The sequence below is a fragment of the Gopherus evgoodei genome, chromosome 2 (assembly GCF_007399415.2).
Source record: "Gopherus evgoodei ecotype Sinaloan lineage chromosome 2, rGopEvg1_v1.p, whole genome shotgun sequence".
NCBI lineage: Eukaryota > Metazoa > Chordata > Testudines > Testudinidae > Gopherus > Gopherus evgoodei.
In genome coordinates, this window is record NC_044323.1 from 34,660,316 (window position 1) to 34,677,801 (window position 17,486).

The 17,486-nt window shown below is 43.8% G+C and overlaps 1 protein-coding gene across 3 annotated transcripts in view; it reads left to right on the forward strand.

Moving 5' to 3' along the window:
- The first annotated feature begins 5,611 nt into the window (after positions 1-5,611).
- ARHGAP21 (Rho GTPase activating protein 21) overlaps positions 5,612-17,486 on the forward strand; it is a 215,204-nt gene continuing 203,329 nt past the window's right edge. The window contains exons 1-2 of one of the 3 annotated variants that reach the window (XM_030550347.1): positions 5,612-6,024; positions 6,271-6,545. In XM_030550347.1, coding sequence (XP_030406207.1) covers positions 6,471-6,545 — 75 coding nt within the window. In that variant the 5' untranslated portion in view covers positions 5,612-6,024; positions 6,271-6,470. Of the gene's footprint in view, positions 6,546-17,486 lie in introns of all 3 variants that reach the window. The other 2 variants (XM_030550349.1, XM_030550346.1) reach the window with 2 other exon arrangements.

Consider the following 17,486-nt stretch of genomic DNA (forward strand, 5'->3'; position numbering starts at 1 on the left):
TCTGGGGTGGATTTCAGAGGGATTATGTGAAGAAGAAGGTACCACTCAATGTTAGTGACGGTGGCAAATTGGGCCCTGAGGATCCCTCTCAAACTGCCATTGGAGGCACCAGAATGCTTTTCACTCATCTGAGAGAAAGGTGTCTGTCTCTTTCAAAAGGACATCATTTCGGGTTAGATAATAAAATAGCAAAAAGCCCTGAAGTACGGGGCAGCAGTATAACTTTATGTGTAGAACAGTTACTTCTTCTTTGAGTGCTGTCTCTGTGGGTGCTCCTGTCATAAACAGATAGCTAAGGGTTAATGTCTCTTTCACCTGAAGCACCTGACCAGAGGACCAATCAGGAAACCGGATTTTTTCAACTTTGGGTGGAGGGAATTTTGTGTCTGAGGTCTTTTTTTTCTGTCTGCCTGCTTTCTCTGAGCTTTGGAGAAGTAGTTTCTGCTTTCTAATCTTCTGTTTCTAAGTGTAAGGACAAAGAGATCAGATAGTAAGTTATATGGTTTCTTTTCTTTGGTATTTGCATAAATATAAGTGCTGAAGTGCTTTGATTTGTATTCTTTTTGAATAAGGCTGTTTATTCATATTTCTTTTAAGCAATTAACCCTGTATTTTGTCACCTTAATACAGAGAGACCATTTGTATGTATTTTTCTTTCTTCTTTATATAAAGCTTTCTTTTAAGACCTGGTGGAGTTTTTCTTTACTTCAGGGAAATTGAGTCTGCACTCACCAGGGAATTGGTGGGAGGAAGAAATCAGGGGAAGATCTGTGTGTGTTGGATTTGCTAGCCTGATTTTACATTCCCTCCAAGTTACCAGCTTGGACCTGGTATTGCTGCCACCAGCTAGGAATTATACAGTGCCTAGCTCACTGTGGTCTCCCCAAAACCTTCCCTGGGGGACCCCCAGACTCAGATGCCTTGAGTCTTACAACAAAGGGAAATAACCCCCTCCCCTTGTTTCCTTGTTATTTCCTCCCAGGCTCCCCTCCCTGGACGACCCTAGGAGATTCCCTGCTTCCAGTCCTGGAAACACAAGTACCGAGAGATGTAATCTCTCTTCCCCCTCACCCAGAGGGTATGCAAAGTCAGGCTTAGTAAATCTAACACAAAGAGATTTTCCCCCTGACTTCTTCCTCCCACCAATTCCCTGGTGAGCTGCAGACTCAAGTCCCTGGAGTCCCCACTAAAGAAAAACTCCAACAGGTCTTAAAAAGAAAGCTTTATATAAAAAGAATGAAAAAAGGACATAAAAGGATCTCTGTATCAAGGTGACAATATACAGGGTCAATTGCTTAAAAGAAAAATGAATAAACAGCCTTATTCCAAAAGAATACAATTTAACACATTTCAGCAACTACACCCATGTAAATACAAAAAAAACTAATATAAACCTATTGTCTTACTATCCTTGTACTTACAACTTGGAAACAGAAGATAGAAAAATCACTCTCAGAGCCGAGAGGGTCAGACCCAAGACAAAGAACTCACACCCAAAACTTCCCTCCACCCAGATTTGAAAAAGTCTTGTTTCCTGATTGGTCCTCTGGTCAGGTGTTTGGCTCCCTGTGTTAATCCTTTACAGGTAAAATAACATTAACTCTTAGCTATCTGTTTATGACATTCACACACACACATTGTTATATTTTAAGCTGGTGGGGACTAGATGGATTGTTCAGGGAACTGGTAAAGAGACACAGAGCCTTTTGGCTCGAAGCTACCCGTCTGCATCCACCCCAGTGGCTTAAGTTAAATAAGTTGGTTGTCTGAGTCCAATTCAAAATCAATACAGCACACAAAAATCATTGTCACTCATGAGTAATTCATAGGACTACTTGTGTGAGTAAGAGATTATTCAGATACCATGGAGATGGGTGTGGTATAAGAACTTCAGTAGAATTGAGTAGTTCTCCCTGTGAATAATGGTGGCAGAGTCAGGTCTGTAGTCAGCACCATAGTTGGCAGTTTTGGTAAATTGACAAAAATAGAGATGTTGTGGAGAATGAACTGTCCTCACACTTCTAGAAGTGATTCCTACAGAATTTGGGCCAGGGGTAGTGTGGGGAAACTTGCAATACCATTGCTCATTCCACACATGTTCTGTGAACAAAGAACTTAAGGCTGGAGTGCATGCCTTTACAATCACACTTTCCTATACAAAGAAAATAAAAACTGAGGTCTTTTCTATGCTGTGTTTTTCTGCACCCGTGTAGCTACACTGATATTGCTCCACTGGTGGATGTTGCTCACTGATGTAAAAGAGATTTTCAAGGCACTAGAAATCAGGCCTGGAGTTCATTTGTGTTAAAATCTGCCTATTAAAATAGTTTAAAAACTTTCTATGTAGATACTATGATGTAGATTTGCAGTTAGTATTGTAGCTGCTGTAGTAGTTACTATAGTGCAGGGGTCGGCAGCCTTTCAGAAGTGGTGTGCCGAGTCTTCATTTATTAACTCTAATTTAAGGTTTCACATGCCGATAATACATTTTAACGTTTTTAGAAGGTCTCTCTCTATAATTCTATAAACTATTGTTCTATGTAAAGTAAACAAGTTTTTTTAAATGTTTAAGAAGCTTCATTTAAAATTATATTAAAATGCAGATCTTAACCAGGTGCACGCACCCCCTGGGGCAGGGCCAGTGCAAGGATATTTTGTGCCCTAGGTGAAACTTCCTCTTTACCCTCCCCACCTGCACACCGGTTCATTGAGGGGCAAATCCCAACGAGCCTTTATAGACCCCAGGGGCCAGCCGTGCCCAGGGGCTGCTCCCCAGACCAGGTTCCCCCCTCCCACTCCCTGAACTTCTCTGGAGGGTGCACAGCCCCTCCACGATCCCTCCCTTCCCCACCCCACCCAGGTGGCCCCCGCCCCGAGTCCACTTACTGGCTTTGCCAGGCTTGAGCCGCTGCAGCAGCTTAGCAGGGAGGAGCCACCTTCGGGAGGCACCAGAGAGCCAGAGCATCCTGCTTGCGGCAGCAGCAAGCCCCATCCATGGAGGAGCTGGTGCGGTGCAGGGGGGCAGCAGCCCTGCAAAGGCCATGGTGCCACTAGCAGGGAGCAGCTGTGCCCCCCCACCCCTCCTGTCCAGGCTGCGGCCTGGCACCCCCCGGGAGCTCCTACAGGCTGGAGTGGATGTATGCGGGTGCCAGCCCCCATGCGCCCCCCGCTCCCCCTTGCCTAGGGTTACCATATTTCAACAATCAAAAAAAGGGGAGAGCCCTCCCTCCATCCCCTGCATTTTGACACCATCATAGGACCTAATCACATCAGCCATACCATCAGGGGCTCGTTCACCTGCACATCTACCAGCGTGATATATGCCATCATGTGCCAGCAATGCCCCTCTGCCATGTACATTGGCCAAACTAGACAGTCTCTACACAAAAGAATAAATGGACACAAATCTGACATCAGGAATCATAACATTCAAAAACCAGTGGGAGAAAACTTCAACCTCTCTAACCACTCAGTGACAGACTTGAAGGTGGCAATATTGCAACAAAAAAACTTCCAAAACGGAGTCCAAAGAGAGACTGCTGAACTTGAATGAATACACAAATTAGACACAATTAACTCAGGCTTAAACAGAGACTGGGAATGGTTGGGTCATACACTAATTGAATCTATTTCCCTACGTTAAGTTCTCCTCACATCTTCTATGGGTCATTGTAATTATCACTTCATAAGTTTTTTTTCTGCTGCTGCTGATAGCTCATCTCAATTGATTAGACTCTTCCTGTTGGTATGCATACTTCCACCTTTTCATGTTCTTTGTAGTCTGTGTGTTCCATTCTATGCATCCGAAGAAGTGAGCTGTAGCTCACGAAAGCTCATGCTGAAATAAATTTGTTAGTCTCTAAGGTGCAACAAGTACTCCTGTTAGTATTTGGATAGTTAGAAATCTTTCCCTCTGGGTTTAGACTGAATAATATAAACACCTTTCTTGGCATTCTAGATATATTATCAGGAGGAGCAGATATTGTGTGGTTGGGAGGTACAATTATCTCTTCTGTGGGACCCCCTAGATCAGAGCAGAAAGAAGGTTATGTAGGGCAAAAACACGCAATTAAGGAGACCCTTGTTTGCTTAGGAAGGTGGGGAAAAGATGGATCAAGAGAACACATCAATGCTGAATGATTTTGGAAGTGGAGAGAGTTTGTGTTCTCCCCTTTAAACAAAAGTAAAACCAAAGGCCTCAAGACTTTCATTAGAATTATGAGCCCTATTGACCCACTATCACAAAGAACCCCACAAAATGGGACCTGAGTAACATCTCCCTGCCAGAGATTATTACACAAATATAGTGCAGCTGGGGGGCAGGAGGTTTGTTTCCAGGAGCCATGAGTAATTGGTAGGGAAAGGGAGTTGGGGTAGTTACTGTTTCCGGATTAAATCACTTGCTCTTGAATGCTGGACAGGAGGTTTTGGAATCGCTCCAGACTTGGGATGGGGAAGAGAGTGTTAGGTTAATTGTTATTATGGTAGGAATTTGTAAGTAGCAAGGGGTGAAGGAGGATTTAAAAGGGCCCTGGCCCTACTACTGCGTCTGCTCAGTACGCAGATAGCGGCTTTAAAGGGAACTTGTGCGTTTTCGGGGAGCTGGTTCCCTGGGTTATGAATCCAGGATAGGTGGCCAATGGCTCGGGATCGGAGGGGCACTTGGAGTTGGTCAGTTACTGCGTTTTTAATGTTAGCCCAGAGCAGGCAGATCTCGGAGAAGGCGCCTGGAAATTCGGGGGAGAAGGGCGCCAGCCCAAGCGGATAACAGCAAGTTGGTGCGGCAGGAAGGGGACAGGAGTACGCGGCTACGCTGGTTTCTGCTACCAACCCTGAGCGTGAACAGTTTTCCGCGGCAGGAAGGGGACAGGAGTACGCGGCTACGCTGGTTTCTGCTACCAACCCTGAGCGTGAACAGTTTTCCACGGCGCCCTCTGTTGGCTCGCCCAAGCCAGGCATGGAGGGGAGGGTGGAGCGGGTCAGGGTGGCATTTTCTGACACTATCAGGGCCCCGTGTGTTGTTCCTCCGGGCTGAACGTGGAGCTCCGCACCCGTCGGAGCCGGGGACCGGACTGTAGCGATTTTGCGCGGGAGTAGGAGACTGGCCCCTTCTGCTTCAGCCCGGGTGCGAGAACTCTGCTGCGAGCAGCGGGTGTCGGCTTTTGGGGGCAGGTCCCGCTCTCCCGTTAGCCAATGAGGAGCTGGAGTTGTGGGGGTCACAACGTGTCCTGTGACTTGTTATCCGCGCCGGGCAAGCGCGGGTGTATGGGGGGTGGGGTCACACCTTGCCGCTCTAGAGGGGGAGTCTGTGGGGTGTGTCGGTGGCCGCAGGGGAGCCCCCTGGCCCCGAGGCGGCGCTTGTGAATTTCAAGAAGCAACTGTAGTAAAAATATACACAAGAGTTGGAAAATGCCTCCCCCCCCCCCGGCAGCCCGGGAACGCAGCGCCCAGCTGGCGCCGATCTGGGTGCAGCTGGCACCACGGGCTCGATTGCCCCCGGCACCGCAGTGGGGGATTGAGTGCGAACTTGGCTTTCATTTGCCAGAAGGCACAGACCCGTCTCCAGCTCCTGCTAGGGACTGTGCGTTAAATTTCACTGCGTGCGCGGGAAGCTCGGGGCAGGAGCTGTCGGGTTGGAGGAACGGAGGTGTCTGTGGCTTTGATCAGGAATAGCTGCAGCTAATGCAGAGAATCGTGGGGGCGTTTGATGCAAACTCCCACTACATCACAACCTAGACTTTGCCAGCTTCTCCCGCTGTAATACGCGGGGTCCCCCCCACCCCCCGCCTTGGGGCAGCAGAGGGGTTGTCTGGGACCCTGTAATTCTGCAGACAACCTGCAGCTGGCCTGGCGGCCCCCGTCTCCACCCTGGGTGCAGGAACGGGAAGCTCCCTGCAGTTGCCTTTGCCAAGACGTTTTTTCCTTCTCGCCGAAGTTGCTCAAAGTTGGCCGAGCCGAGGTAGCAAAGTCACCCAAAGCGCTGCGCCGGGCGGACTCCTGCCCCCGCCGTGCCTGGGAGGAGAGGTTGGTGGCCAGCGGGATTTCTTTCCACACCCTGGGTCACGTACCCACCCCCTGCAGGGGCACGGCCGATTGTGTGTAGTGGAGGCGGTGGGCGCTTCCCGCTCCCCCCGTGTCTGGGGCTCCGGAGAGGAGGCGGAGGAGGAAGAGGAAGATGACGAGCCAGTGCAATTAGCCTAACAAGGGACGGGTGGCGGCAGCGGCGGCTTTACCCCCGCACTGACACATCTCCCCTCTCTCCCTCGCCAGCCATGAAGGTGGAAGCCGGGGAGTTCAGCTGAAGTCCAGGGGGATCGTCCTGCCCTGCCCCATGGCAGCTCCGTGAAGCCTGCCCCCAGCCCCGGCACGGGGCCGGCTCGGGTTGCTGCTGGGCGTTGGGCGGGCAAGCGTGTGTTTTCCAATGAGGGCTCCAGAGGATTTGCTCCTCCTTTGTAACCGGGAATGAAATAATGGCGACCCGATGGGCAGCGGGGCCGCCCGGGGCAGATGGAGGCACCGAGCCGCCCGCAGGCAGCAGCAGCCAGGTAGGAAAAGCGGGGTGGGTGGGTGTGTGTGGACTGGGGCTGGGTACGCCGCGCTAGGCCGGCTGGCGCCGAGCACCGGGAATGGCTTAGCTGGAGCTGGTTTAATGGCCGCCCCCTCCCTCCTTCCTGTCCGCCCGCCCGCCTCAGAGTGGGACGCTGGGAGCCGGGATCTGTCGGGAGGCGCCGCTGCTCCTCTAGGGGGATCGTCGCCAAGTTAAAGCGGCTCCTTCCCCCCCAAACACGCACTCGTGTGGTGGGGGCAGCGGGCCTCTCCCCCAGCTTTCGGGTGTTGTCGGTGTGAGGGGCAGCCTGGCCTGCCTGACCCCCATTACTCCCGCCCTCCCCCAGGATGTCAGTGGCTGGGGCAGCCTGGCCTGCCAGCCTCTTTCGAGTGCCACTGGTGAATGGATCCCCCTCTCCTTATGCAGGCGAACTCCAGCACCTTGCAGTGAGACATGTCTGTGGGCACAGCCTTTAACTCCACGATATGCTGGTAGCCGGGTCCCTGAAGCCCCGCGAACCTGCTGCCCCAGGCTCTGGTTTAAATATCTGTGTGGGAGTATTTATATGTCCTGTGTTGGTGGTGGAGCGTTCCTGTGTGTATTAAATGCCTTGTGGTAGCACTGCCTGTTCAGAGTGGTAGTCCTGGCTTGAAGGGCCCCCACCTCAAACCCTTCATTCTACACTCTGTATTATAGCATTCACTGCCCCCAGTGCTTCATAATTAATCAGTGCTGGACATCAAGAATGACTTTATTCAGATCTTGTATATGGCTTCAGCTGAACTCTTAATTCAAAAGTTCAATAAGAAAATCAACATACTGTCACTATCTATTATACCAAGTCTGCAGCCTGCACAAATTCTATTCTCTTTCCCCTGGCTGTCTTTGATATTAAGGAGGAACCACCCATACTTTTTGAACGTCATCAATAAGAAGAATGCTTTGTTTCATTGAGTTCACCTTAAGTGTTTTTATTTAAAAAAACAACAACCAAACTTTACAACTGTTTCTAGTCTGCCACTGGCCTTGACTCATTCTAGTGCCTTGATGTAACAGCAGCACACATGGTATTGTAAGATCATCCCAGTGTTGAGACCCCGGTAATATTTTAGTACAACAGGTTGAGGTGGAGGCAGTGTTAGTTTTAATGCAGTATATGTTTGCTTTTGTTTTGTTAGTTTAAAACCTTAGTGGAAAAACTGTGACTATTGTGCTGGGAGTGACAGTGTTAATGTCACTTACTTTTTTTTTTTTTAAAGTTATCTGCATGACTGAAAGCTTGAGAATTCTTGGAAAATGCATCACATAACTTAACTTTGCTGGAACATTATGGGAAGAGAAGAAACTGCACTTTTTAATGCACAAATGAAACTGCTTAGTAATTCAGCTCATACTGAATCTATTGGATCTTTGGCACTAAGGTTTACATATAATCCACCTATCATTAGCATGAAAAACCATAATGAGTCCTTTGGAGTTTAGTCCATGTTAAGGACTCTTGGTGACTGTTTAATATGTAAACTGTTACCAAATGAACTAATTGTTATGGTTTTGAATTAAATTATATGTGAAGCTAGTTAATCCTCTGATTATAGGCATGATAGTCATAATAGCCACCTTTTACAGGCAAATTATCTGTTGAAAATAAGCATTTGTAGTGGAGATTCTCAGCTACAGCAGTTGATACAGCAGTAGTATGACCATGGATAGCATATGTGATGGCTGAACAGATCCATCAAGACTTTTCAAGTTTTCAGTTAATCCCATTTACATGCTGCTAGATATTCTAGAAGTAGGAGTTTTTTTGCTAGGCTGTAACTTTACAAAATATAACTTTGACCTAAAGGTTGCCACAAAAGTGATTAGTGGTTCTAGTTTGGGACTTCCTCCCTTATATGATTGGTTGAATTAGGGTTATGTGTACAGCATTTATTAAGTATAAATGGGCTTTAGCTCTTTAAAGTGTGAATTACCATTTGATTTGCCAGGCTGATAATTTGCATTGGGATATTAAGGAAACAATTTAATGAAACCTTTTATTACAGACATTAAGATGTATTTTAGGTTTGCAGAAATATAGATTGCAGCTAATAGTAGTTCTTACTCACAGTGTGGTCATCTTGACACAAGACATGACAGTCACATGGACTAGATGGTGACAAATACTGTGCAATTTCTCTTCACCTCTCAGTATTACACACGTACATTTAATAGTTGGCTGCAAATTGATTTACATGCAGATGATGATACTATGCTTGAGGACTTCACATATTGACCTGTACTTACTGTAGGGAGAGGAGTTGAGCTTGAGTTGCAATAAATATTACAAGGATGTAATTCCTAGCTAGCTGTTAATACAGTTCCAAACCCTCTTTGACCATCAAGTCTTGCTTTCAAGTCTTTGGCCTCACCCTCTGTAAGCAGGGTAATAAGACTTGATTGTTATGGCAAGAGAAGAAATATCTGATGAGAGAGGGTATGCCCTGTGTCTGTGTCCATGCACACAGAAGTGGGAGAATGAGGACACGCATCTTGGCTGTTTCAGCAGGTACATACTGTATCAGTAGTCTCCTGCTTTGTTGGTAGTGGGGTGTGCCACTTGTTCTGCCACAATTCCTATTAATTTTTAATTCATATTTTTCTCCTGTTCTTTAACTGTTTTTCTTCTTGTCTTGGTTTCTAGCTGTGTGTTGGCATTTTCCTGTTTGCTCTTGCTTCCCCCCTTGCTGAAATGACTGTTGTGAGAGCAGAGATCGGAAACTTGGGTTTAGACTTCTGTCTGAATCCAAGGGAGCTGCGCCTATGGAGTTGGGTTTAGACTTCTGCCTACATTCAAGGGAGCTGCACCTACTGGAAGCTGGCAGAGAAGGGAAGCAGCTTTCAGTGAAAGGGCAGCCTGCCACTCTTCTCGAAATTGTAGAAACAGAATTGCAAACTGGGGCAGTTGTCACTGAGTTTTCTCTATCACCACTGATCCTTATTTTAAGGGCCTCTCCACCCCACTGCAGCCCCATGTAGGGGAACCCAGCATGTTAAAAATGGAACTGGTATGGTACACTAGAACCTCAGTGTTATGAACACCTTGGGAATGGAGGTTGTTCATATCTCTGAAATGTTTGTAAGTCTGTACAAAATGTTATGTTCTTCCAAAAGTTTACAATTGAACATTGACTTAATACAGCTTTGAAACTTTACTATGCGGAGGAAAAATGCTGCTTTTAACTATTTTAATTTAAATGAAACATGCACAGAAACAATTTCCTTATCTTGTCAAATCTTTTTTAAACTTTCCCTCTATTTATTTTTAGCGTTTAACACAGTATACAGTATTTGCTTTTTTTTGGTCTCTACTGCCTCATTGTGTACTTCTGGTTCCAAATGAGGTGTGTTTTTCACTAGTATGTTAGTAACACTGAGGTTCTACTGTATTATAAAATGTCCAGCTTTCTGAACAGTTGACCAATAATCCACACTGGAGTTACCATCTTGGATTTCCTATGAGAAGAAAGCATCCAGACCACCACTTGCATAGCTTTAAAAGCTTCGCTTTTATTTTAAATAACATTACTGCTTATATATCAAATGTACTACAGGTGTGTGCTGTAATAATTTTACTATATAGAAGTAAAAGGCAAAGATGCTATTTGCACCTCAAACTCAGTTTTGGAGAACAAACTTGTACTCCATTAGCTTCATTGCTTAAGTAAAAGCTATTAAGCACAGCTCTGAACTCCAAGGGATATTATCACAGGCCTACCTCTTTTTTTTTTTTTTTTTTTTTTTTTAAATCCACTACCTTTCCCCTTATGACAGCTAAAGATTTGATATGCTGGAGATATAGAGAAGTAATGTATTACTTAGTTATGTTACTTGGATTTTAGTGCAAACATTATTTCTAAAGATAAGAAGTCTCAAAAAGATAAGTTTCTGTTCAGTTTAACTACCGGTTAAATTATTAGGAACAGCTATCTTAGAAAACTTTGAAAGTTTTCTAAATGGGGAATAAATGCTCGAATAGGGCTAGGTATCTAGAGGGTTTCTGTCTGTGAAGTCTGAAGTACAGTGGTAAATTAACAGCTAATCTAAGTGTCAAGTCACAAAATACTATATAGGTTTAAGCAGCAAAGAGTCCTGTGGCACCTTATTGCAGCATGAGCTTTCGTGGGTGAATACTATGAAAGCTCATGCTCCAATATGTCTGTTAGTCTATACGGTGTCACAGGACTCTTAGTGTGGATCTGTAAAAGCAGCGAACACGGCTACCCCTCTGATACTTGTATAGGTTTAGTAAGCTAAGGACTGTGTATTTGCATCATATTTAAAACTTTATGGACGTTTGAAAGCCACCACTTTTTCAGGACATCAGTGAATCTGGGACTGTAAAGCTTAGCTATTGTGTAGTGCATGTGTATATTTAAAAAAAAATAGATTCATAACAAGTTTATGAATGCATGGACAGAACTTTCTTTTAGGATTAGTACTCCTTTCAGTAAGCATGTGTAATTTGTGGTGATATGGAGTTATGCACATGTTTCAATCAGAGAATAAGTATGTATAATATAAATTCCAAGATTACCAGAAAGGGTGGTGGCCAGCTTTCAAAATGGCTGGGTCAAGTTTTGCTCTGTCATGCTAGAATGATGTGGATTTCACGGGAGTTATTTTTGACCTACACTGGGGGAAAATAGAGCAGAAGTTAGAACTCTTTGGGAGAAAACATTACCTGTTTGGAAATCTAAACAATTTCTATTTTGGCACTATGTTGGGGTAATATAGATGAGGTATAGGCAGAGCCTTCTAATGCAGCTATGGATAACGGGTTAGGCAATCCCCACCTTCACCAAGCCTACTAGTTGATGTCTGTCCTTAAGGATTTTGAACGCTATGCCATGCAAGGGACCGAGTCCTGCAAAGTACTTAGCACTTTTGTAGGAGGCACTTAGTGACCTTGCAGAGTGGATCCTAACATCTCTGAATACAAAATAACTTGTGTGCTTTTTCTAATGTATGCTGAGCACAGATAATACACCTGTACACACTGTAGCAGGAACTGTCTAAATAGTTACTGTTTTTTTTATTTTTATAAACTGGTTTGGTGCAAACAAAGTTCGAGGCCCAGTCTGGACAGGGTTTGTGTTCACTTTTGTAAATCTATTATTTAGTCTAAAATGTACCAATTAATGTTAAAATGACATTTCACTTCCATTGCTGCCCCCATAACATTTTTTTTTGTCTTTCTGAAAGATGATTGAGGTGGTTATGGGGAAAACTTGTTCTGCTGACATGGTTTATATATTTCAGGATTATGCTTTTTTGAATGTGGCATACTCTTTAAAATATGTAAAACATCCTCAGTGGTTGGACACTTTAATTTAGTGGTAACAGAAATGGCTTAGAAAATGTGGGACAGCTTTTACTTTTTCAAGGAACTGTCAAATGATCACAAGCAATAGTGCTGTGATGCTGGTGCCATTCAATAGAAATGCATGTAACGTGTAGACTCTTCAGGCAAAAGGTTTTAATCACTTTTTTTTTTTTTTTCCTTTTATGTCTGTAGTTCAGCTCTCTGACTAACCATTTGGACAATACAACCTGGTTCTCCACTGCTGGTTTTCTTTTTCCCAATGATAAGAGCTGGAAGGGGGCAGAAAAGATAAGCCTGTTTAATAGATATTGTTCAGTGACTTTTTTTTTCCCTACAGTTATATCTATTTTATATAGGATAGAAATAGAATTCATTTTTTAGGGAACTGTTGAATAAAAATGGATTTAAGGTGTCATTGTTCTGAACAGAGTAATAGCAAGACTTATTAATGTGAGCTACTAGCTATGCAGTATACTTCCACGAAGGGGTTTTAAGTCCATATTTTGAGCTTGGTTCTTGCTTTGGTGGCAGTGTGCTAATTACCTTGTACAGGTAGTGGCCCTCATTTATTTGGCTAGATTTCTCAAACTTTTGTATTGGTGACCCCTTTGACATAGCAAGCCTGAGTGTGGATCCCCCCTCCCCCTGCAATTAAAACACTTTTTTTGTTTGTATATTTAACACTATTATAAATGCTGGAAGCAGAGCGGGGTTTGGGGTGGAGGCTGAAAGCTTGCGACCCCCCTATGTAATAACTTCATGACCCCCTGAGGGGTTCAGACCCCCAGTTTGAGAATTGCTGTGCTAGATTGAATGGTACATTGGGATAATTGTCTTAATCGGGTTGTTTATAAAAACAAATATATATTTACATACTTCCCTCCTCCATGCTCTTTTCACAGGTCACTTCTTAAAATGTATATGTTTGTGTGAGTTTGTTCAGCACCCAGTACAATTGGCTGTGATCCTGGTTGGGGCCAGTGGGTTTTACTGCGAAGTAAGCATTAAACAAGACTTGGCTTTTAATGTGAATATAGCCAGTGTATCATATGTACATGAATATGTCTAAACAGAAAATCCTTTTTTCACTCCCAGTTCCATGCTGATATAAATATTTAATGAATATATACAAAACCCGTAAAACCTCATCAAAATGCATCCGTTTTGTCAGAGACAAGGTGCTGTTTGGTTACATTAGCTTTGAGGATTCTAGCCATTATGTCAATGATATATGCTTTGCATTGTGACTTCATCTTCTTAAGATCAGAAAGTTATTTAGTTTTATTTTTGCATTGTAAGATGCAACATTAATGCTCTCTCCTAAAGTAAGATGTTTAGAAAGTTACTCTTATATTTTCTTAGTAGCAGTGCTGCATATATGTTAAGCATTCCTTTTTAGATCTGTGTTCCCCGTCCCCTCCCCCTCCCCGGTCCTTCAGTTCCTTAGTTTTTGGTAGAGGAACTGTACAAATAGTGCCACTGCTTCTTTCTGGGTTAGTCAGTGGGATATAAATGAATTGCTTTCAGCTGAAAGCAAACTGTTTTTGCCTTATATTGTCTGGCTTCAGTTATAACAGCTTGTGTACTGTGAGCTCTCTTATACAAACTACATTACCCAAAGCATTGTGGGCTGTCACTAGACTGAATGGGCATTGTAGTTTGGGGAGCCTGGTATGGATCACGCTGTTAGTAAATACTTTGTGCTAGACATGGTTCAATGTCAACACCCTTCTTTAATTCTGAAAAATGCGAACAGCTGTTTAGGTTTTGAATGTTGCTTGCAGTCATGAGTTTACACCCTTGGGAGGATAGGTAGTGGACTTATTTTTGTTTCCAATTTCTTTATTCCCTTTTGCCAGCTGCTACTGCTTCAGTGAGGGTGAATGAGGTGTCTCCTCTGAGGCCAGAACTAATTATGGATAGTCTGTTTGCTTTTATGTATGTCATTTGCATAATGTGTTGGGGGATACTGTATGGTTTGCACAAAGCGCTAGAAAATGTACTGCAGGGAATAATCCTGTACTAGCACCTGGGGGTGGACTATATATGGTCTCATCTTTCTCATTTGTTTTTGTATCTGTGAGATCTTGCTCTTAAAAACCAAATAGAACTCATTAAATCCTATCAGAGGGACACTCTTCATCGCAACTGTTTAACAGAAACAATCTGCCCAAATGAAATGAAAGGAGAGCCTTGACCATGCTTGTAAATTAGTCTTACATTTGTCCTTTCCTCACTTGTATTCATTGAATGAAATGGTAATATAAACCAGTGATTACTGGAAGGAAAAACTTGCATATATTCATTCACACTTTAATGGACTAAACTTCAATATTTTTTAACAATTGTCTTTTTTTTTTTTTTTTTTTATCTAGCCAGATCCTCTAAAGATAATGGAGAAGTGGTACAAGCTACCCAAAAAAGCACCACACAAGTGTAAGGATTTCCTTGGGTGGAGGAGATATTGGTTTAGTCGGGTCGTAGGGATAAGTGTGAGTGTCTATCTGGGGTTCCGTGATCCCTGCTTTTCAGAAGAGCCATTGGCCGCCAGTGTAAATGAGAGCCAATAATTACTAACTTTTACCCTGGGGGCTAGTCCAAGGTCCCTGAGCACAACTCTGTGATTGGGGGAGTGCAAAAGTAATTTAAGCCACCTTGTGGTCTCTTAACACACCCAATGTTATGCAGATTGCTTCTTGGCCACAGCAGAGGATCTGGGTTAGTTTATTATATAATAAATGCACATGGTGAATAAAAGAGAAACCTATTTTTCTTCAAGTATTTCCATCTATAGGAATGTCATGTGTTTGTCATGTTACTTGTTCTCTGGTTGCTGGGTTTCTCAAATCAATCAAATCAAAATCTTGGATTTTTTTGAGGGATTCACACTTTTCTGTTTCTTGACTACTGGTTGTATTTAAATCTGTAATTTCTGTGAAACCTTATTCAGATGAAATAAAAGTGGGTTCTGCTTTTTTATATTAAGAATCAGGAAAGGATGTGAGAATGGGAGTGGATTTTTTTTGTTAGGTCACCACCTTGGAAGGGCTGCTTCGGAATAGTTGGGGCATAGAAGCTGTGTATATTCAAATAGCTTAAATGGTCCATGAGCTTTACTGAAGAAAGAGTAAAGTGGTGTGTGTGTGTGTGTGTATGTATATATATAATATAGCTTTGAAATTTTCTCTGTTTAAAGGAACATAGTCAAATACATGTAGTGAATTTATTTCCTATTTTGAGAACCAACATTTGGCAACATGGCAGAATCTCTCTTTATATTGGAGCAGGCCTCTTTGGTGCCACCTATGCAGATCTGGGAACTGACTTGAATGTTTAAATTCAGAGTAAACATTCTTGCAGCTAAACTGGTTTCTGATCTGGTCTGGCTGATCAGCATGGATTGGTTCAAACCTTCTTAGAACATTGTTTTTAAACCGTGTGGTAGCCTAGATAAAGGCTTAGGCTAAATATTTTGAAACTATTTCTAATGAGCTCTGTACATACCCATGCTGTTTGCCAAACTGTTAAATTCCATCTACAATAATCATTCATTTTTATTAGTACATGGAAACCTCCAACTTGTTGAAATGTGGTTCTCTTGCATAGTAGGTGGGTCCAAGCTATGCTATAACCATGTGCCTGAAGGCACTGTGTTTTAACTTTTGTCTTGGGACTCAAGACATGACTGGTTGGTTGGTAACTTAATTAGGACCTTAGATAAGTTTTGTCTGAAACCAAGTTGAATTAAGGAAATGTGTTTAAACATTCTGTCCAATGTAGATTGACCTGTTTGGAACCTGGGTGTGTCTTAATCTTTCTGTGATTCAAAGGGCTAGAGTTCATTGTATGCCTAAAGGGGGTGCAACACTGTGGCCACCAGGGACTTCTCCTTTGCACAGAAAAAGTTGTAAAATCTTTTCTGAATTTGGGGTGAGGAAGGGACAATCAGATTTGCAGATATTCACTTGCTTTTACCCTCATCTTTTTGGCACTGATTAAGGCTCATTTGGAGGAATTCACCTTTTGATAGGGATCTTCTGGTGAAAAGCAGTCTTGTCACATTACTTCCTTTCTCTTTCCCAGTGGCTACTGTTCATTCTGTCTCCCTTTAATCCCTTTCCTGGTAAATAGGGACCTATTATGATTCCAGTGACAAGTACTTCCATTGTGCGGCCACACAGGCTTTTCATCCTTCAACCCAGTCTTGCAAAATTCTGTTTGCTCACTCTTGCATCCATTTATTTTTGTTTGTTTCATCATCACATCATGGTAGAGGGCAGATAAGTAAACTTTGTGCCTGCGTTGGTCAATTTTTATGGCAAATTTATTAGCCTTTCACTCTGTTCCACATATTCAAGACTTTCCCTTACTGATCATTGAATAGGGTCTGGGCATTTACTGTGTATTTTCACTTGTTCATGTGGTCTTTCAGAGGCTGCTGAAGGGAGAAGATGTATAATACAGGTCAACTAGTGAAGTAGTGGGCTATAGCAACTGACTTATAGGTAGTTTTCATGTGTGTGGCTTTTTTAATTAATATCAACTGCACTCAATTTTTGTCAATTATATTGTAATTAAAAGCTCAAAGTACATTTTATACAGAATATGAAAGTGTATCCCGCTATATAGCATAATTAAGTGAATTAGGCCTTGTCTGCACTATACATTAGGCTGACACAAACTGCCTTATGTTGACTTAACTGTGGAGGTATACACACTGCAGTGCCTCTCCCACCAATTTTAACTCACCTGCTACTCTGACATAGTAAAACACCTCCAAGAGGCGTAGTGTTTATGGCAATGTAGTTAGAGCGACATAGTGTTGGCATTGACACTGCGTTTCTTATGTCTCCCTAAGTGGCCTCCAGGAGGTGTCCACAATGACTATTGTGACTGCTCTGGTCACCAGTTTGAGCTCCATTGCCCTACAGCCAGATACACAGGCATGTGCCCCTCCGCCTTTAAAGCCCTGGGAATTTTTGAAATTCCTCTTCCAGTTTGCTCATTGTGGAGAGCTTATATTGCATCTGTCTAGCTAATTATGCTGGCTCCCCACAGCAAATGCACTCTTGCCTGGAATACACCGCAGTTGTTGGATCTGCTGGGTCTGTGCGGGGAGGAGGCTGTGCAGGCACAACTCTGCTTCATCTGCAAGAACTGATTGCTTGTGACGTGGGGCAAAAGGGCAGTGCCATGCCAAGATAAAGGAACTGAGGCAGGTGTACCAGAAGGCAAAGGAGGCCAATCGTCAGTCTGGTGTGTTGCCAAAAATATGCTGCTCCTACAAGGAGCTGCATGCCATCCTCGGTGGTGATCCCCTGTCCACTGCCAAGAGCCCATGGATACCTCAGTAGGGCTGGAGATAGTGGCAGGTGGAGTGAATTCCGAGGACACCGTGGTGGACGAGGAAGGGGAGTTGAAGGATGGGGGACAGGCGACAGGGATGTGTGGCGGCGTGGCAAACCAGGAGCTCTACTTAAGTCCTGAAGGATCTAGCCAGTTGTGCTGTGGCACACCTGATGCAGAAGAGGGGAGCTCTGGTAAGTACTCATTGAGTTTTGATTCTGCAGGGAG